Here is a 3,364-nt window from a genome sequence, read left to right as displayed (position 1 = left end):
CCTGCAGGCCTATGGCGGACACCGACGTCGCCGGCTGCTGCGTGATCGCGGCCAGGGCGGCCGCGGTGCCCTTGGCGTACTTCTTATTGAACTCGTCCTTCGAGATGTCCAGGAACGAGAAGGTGATGTTGGTGGCCACCATGTCCGCCGCGCAGTTGGTCTCCATGTACTTGGCGAGCGCCTCCTGGCTGGCCGTGTTGGACTCGACGCCGAACGCGAGGGCCGGGCAGATGGTGCTGCCGGCCTGGCAGGCTGCGACGGCGGCGGCCTTGCAGCCGTCCGTGGTGGGGCCCTGGGGGATGGGGTGGGGGTGGGAGTTGCACGAGTGTCGGTTGTGAAGGCAATCGCGACTGATCAACGCTTCATCTCGTTCAGGCCATCCGGCCTGCGACTGCAGTCTCATCGCGCCCCCCACCGCTGGTGCGGCGCACGCCCAGTCGGCACCCTTCGTAGCCCTGCGCCGGGGACAGTTGGCCCGCCGAGCGCCTCGCCCCCTGCTGCCGTCCCGCGCGCCGCTGCGCCGCCCTCGGCTGTCCCAGTTGGCAAGACGCCCTGCCAGCCGCCCGCGCGCCGCTGCCCCAGGAGCTCCGCGTCGCTCACGTCCATGCAGGCGCACGCCGTCGCCGTTGGGGGCACGATCACGTTGCACGTGTCCACGAAGAACCCGGTGGCGATCTTGGCGGCGGTCACGTTCTGCAGTGGTGGGCCAGACGCAGCGTCCGCGTGCGGCGGGGACACAGGGCCCCGTTAAAATCAGCACCCTCCAGCGGCAGTGGCGGATTTTTGCGCCCCAGGCCGGACGAGACGCGCAACAACCGCCCGATGTTCCTAGAGCACTCAAGGGGCAGCGGAATCTGAGGGTGTTTTGCACCCTCAACGCCTCGCTGCTACGCTGGCACGATGCAGCCGACCAGCCCAAGGCCTGCCACCAACCCCAGCGCGGCCCCGCAAAGCCGCACCTGGTCATTGAAGAAGAGGCTCATCGCCTCGCACACAGTCATGTTTGGCTTAGCAGCCGCGCTCTCGCAGAAATCCGTGATGCCCTTGAAGCAGGCCGGGTCGTTGAGGCCGACGTCGATGCACGGGCACACCAGGGTGGCGGGGCTGGCGGAGTTGCGAGATCCCGACTTGACGGTCGCGTACACACGCGCGGCGGGCGCGGCCGCAGGTGTGGCGGCCGCGGCGGCGGCAGGGGTGGCGGCAGGGGCGGCGGCAGGCTCAGGGACGGGCGCGGCAGCGGCGGCGGGCTGGACTGCGGCAGCCGGCGCGGGCGCGGCGGGCGCGGCGGGCGGCTGGGCCGTGAATGGGTCGGCGGTCGCGGCGGTGGGCAGCGGCACGGGCGCCCGCGGCGTGGCAAAGACGTCGGCGGGCTGCGCCAGGGACGCGGCGGTGGGCAGCGGCGCCGCGTTCGCCGGGTTGGGTGCATGAGCGGCAGCTGCGGCAGCTGGGGCCGCCGCGGCGGCAGCGCCAGGGGCAGCGGCGCCGGTTTTCTTCACCGCTTCCGGGTCGTTGGTGCACTGTGTGTTTAGGGTGGTGGGGAGGGGGGCGCGCGGCAGGGTCAAGGTCGACAAGAGTGGGCTGTCAGCGGCAGCCCCTGCTGTGACACCCTGCGGCGGACAACGCAGCTGGCCGTTCTGTGTCTTAGGGGCGCCGCAGCGTGGTGCGCCATTTGCGCACGGCTGCGCGCTCCGCCGGGAAGCCCCATCCCCTCGTCAGGCCTGGGCGGGGGCCAGACGGCTTTGCCACACCCTAGAACCTAGGCGCAGCAGACCTGCCAGTAGTAGGGGTTCTGGCGATCGCACACAAAGCCGGCCGCGCACTGGACGTCCGCCCAAGCCGCATCCGCGCAGACGTGGCCCGCGCATTGGGCGGCGCCCCCTGGGAGCGGGGCGCGTGTCCCACCACGCGCGAGCGTGTGTGAGGCAGGGCATGGGCGTGCGGCTGCCCAGTGGCTGGCGACGGATGTGCGGCAGTTTGCCTGTGTTGGACGCCACCAAACCAGCCCCGTAGCAGCGGGCCGCTGAAATGGGCGATGCGCCTGGCAGCGACGGCCTTGCCAGACATATAGCCCGTGGCGGCGGCTGCGGCGCTGCCTACAGGGGACGCCGAGCGGGGGCGGCACTCACCGCACTGCTTGAACTCAGAGGCCACCTTGGCGCCGATTGCGTCCTGTGGCTGAGGCTGGGCAAGAGCGCCCGCCATCGCCAGGACAAAGCATACGGCCACAATTTGGATCCTCATGGCTTCGTTCCGGCTGACCCGCACAACGTGCGCAAGAGCGGGCGCGGCAGGTTCAATGTGCACTGCGGAGGCAGCACCGCGCGGCGCGCCTGTCGTGGAGAGACGGGCAGAGCGCGGGTGTAGCGCAATTAAAGGTAGCAATGGTGCATTATGCGTGTATTATGACGCGATATGGGTCCTTACACCGGCGCCGAGCGCTGTGTAACCTCGCGCTGCCAGCCCTTCGGTGCGCAGGCAGACCCCAATGGCTGTCACAGCGGACAATGTATAATCTTAATATCGTCTGATTCTTCTTATTGCGCGACAGGAGGCCAGGGGGCCAGGGCGGGGGGCTAACTAGCGGCGGTCGAGCACACCTTGTGTGAATATACGCAGCGACTGACGGGTTCAGTAAGTTTGTCGCAATTCTAAATGTCCAACTGAGCAACACGGGGGGCAACACGGGGGGCCTGGGATCAAAACTCGGTATGGCCGGTGCCCCCAACCGTTCCCGAGTGAGACATGGAGAAAGGCCGTTACTCGGCCTTTTGACGCGCGCCCCCTTGAGTTTGACTCGTTTGAGCCGCAGCAAACGGACCCACACCACCTCCAACGCCGCTGCCCCCGCCCTTGCCGCCAGACGCGCCCGCGCCGCCCCCGCCACCGCCAGCCATGCCCGTCGCCGTAAGTGAGTCCTTCACATGTATCACGCGAGGCCCCGGCTTGCCTCCCTGTGCCGCGTTGTGGCGCACGACGTAGGCGCAGGCCACAAGCTTCGCGGCATATCCCAGCAGCACCTGCAGCGTGCACAGCGCGCCCCACAGCAGGGCGACGAGCGCGCAGCGGCCAAGGGTGCTGATGCGCTGCTCCGGGCGCATCCAGAACAGGGAGATCATCATTCGAAGCGTCAACGCCGCCGGTCCCAGAGGAAAGAAGCCCACCTGCAGGCGCCGGGGGCGTGCGAATGTTGCGAAAAGGGGCACCTGAGTAACAGCGGCTGCAACCGACGCACCGGGCATGGCAACAGGGTGGGAGCCTCCCCGCTGCCGGCGGGCCCCCCCCTCCCCAGGCGGGTGCCGGCCCCGGCATGCCACCCGCGCCGCTGCTTGCGAACGGCTCGGCCCTCCACCGCCCTCTCCCCGCC

At 69.2% G+C, this 3,364-nt stretch overlaps 1 protein-coding gene across 1 annotated transcript; it reads right to left on the bottom strand.

Moving 5' to 3' along the window:
* Positions 1-9: 9 nt before the first annotated feature.
* Positions 10-2,202, bottom strand: MNEG_15398 (hypothetical protein; the record flags this gene model as incomplete). Its single annotated transcript, XM_014036131.1, has 6 exons — positions 10-37; positions 93-292; positions 601-693; positions 960-1,517; positions 1,772-1,878; positions 2,127-2,202. 6 exons carry the CDS (start codon positions 2,200-2,202, stop codon positions 10-12), a joined length of 1,062 nt encoding a protein of 353 aa, XP_013891585.1.
* Between the last annotated feature and the right edge of the window lie 1,162 nt (positions 2,203-3,364).

This window comes from Monoraphidium neglectum, assembly GCF_000611645.1.
Source record: "Monoraphidium neglectum strain SAG 48.87 unplaced genomic scaffold scaffold05290, whole genome shotgun sequence".
NCBI lineage: Eukaryota > Viridiplantae > Chlorophyta > Chlorophyceae > Sphaeropleales > Selenastraceae > Monoraphidium > Monoraphidium neglectum.
The sequence above is the reverse complement of the archived record's forward strand: the minus strand, read 5'-3'. Positions and strand labels throughout refer to the sequence as shown.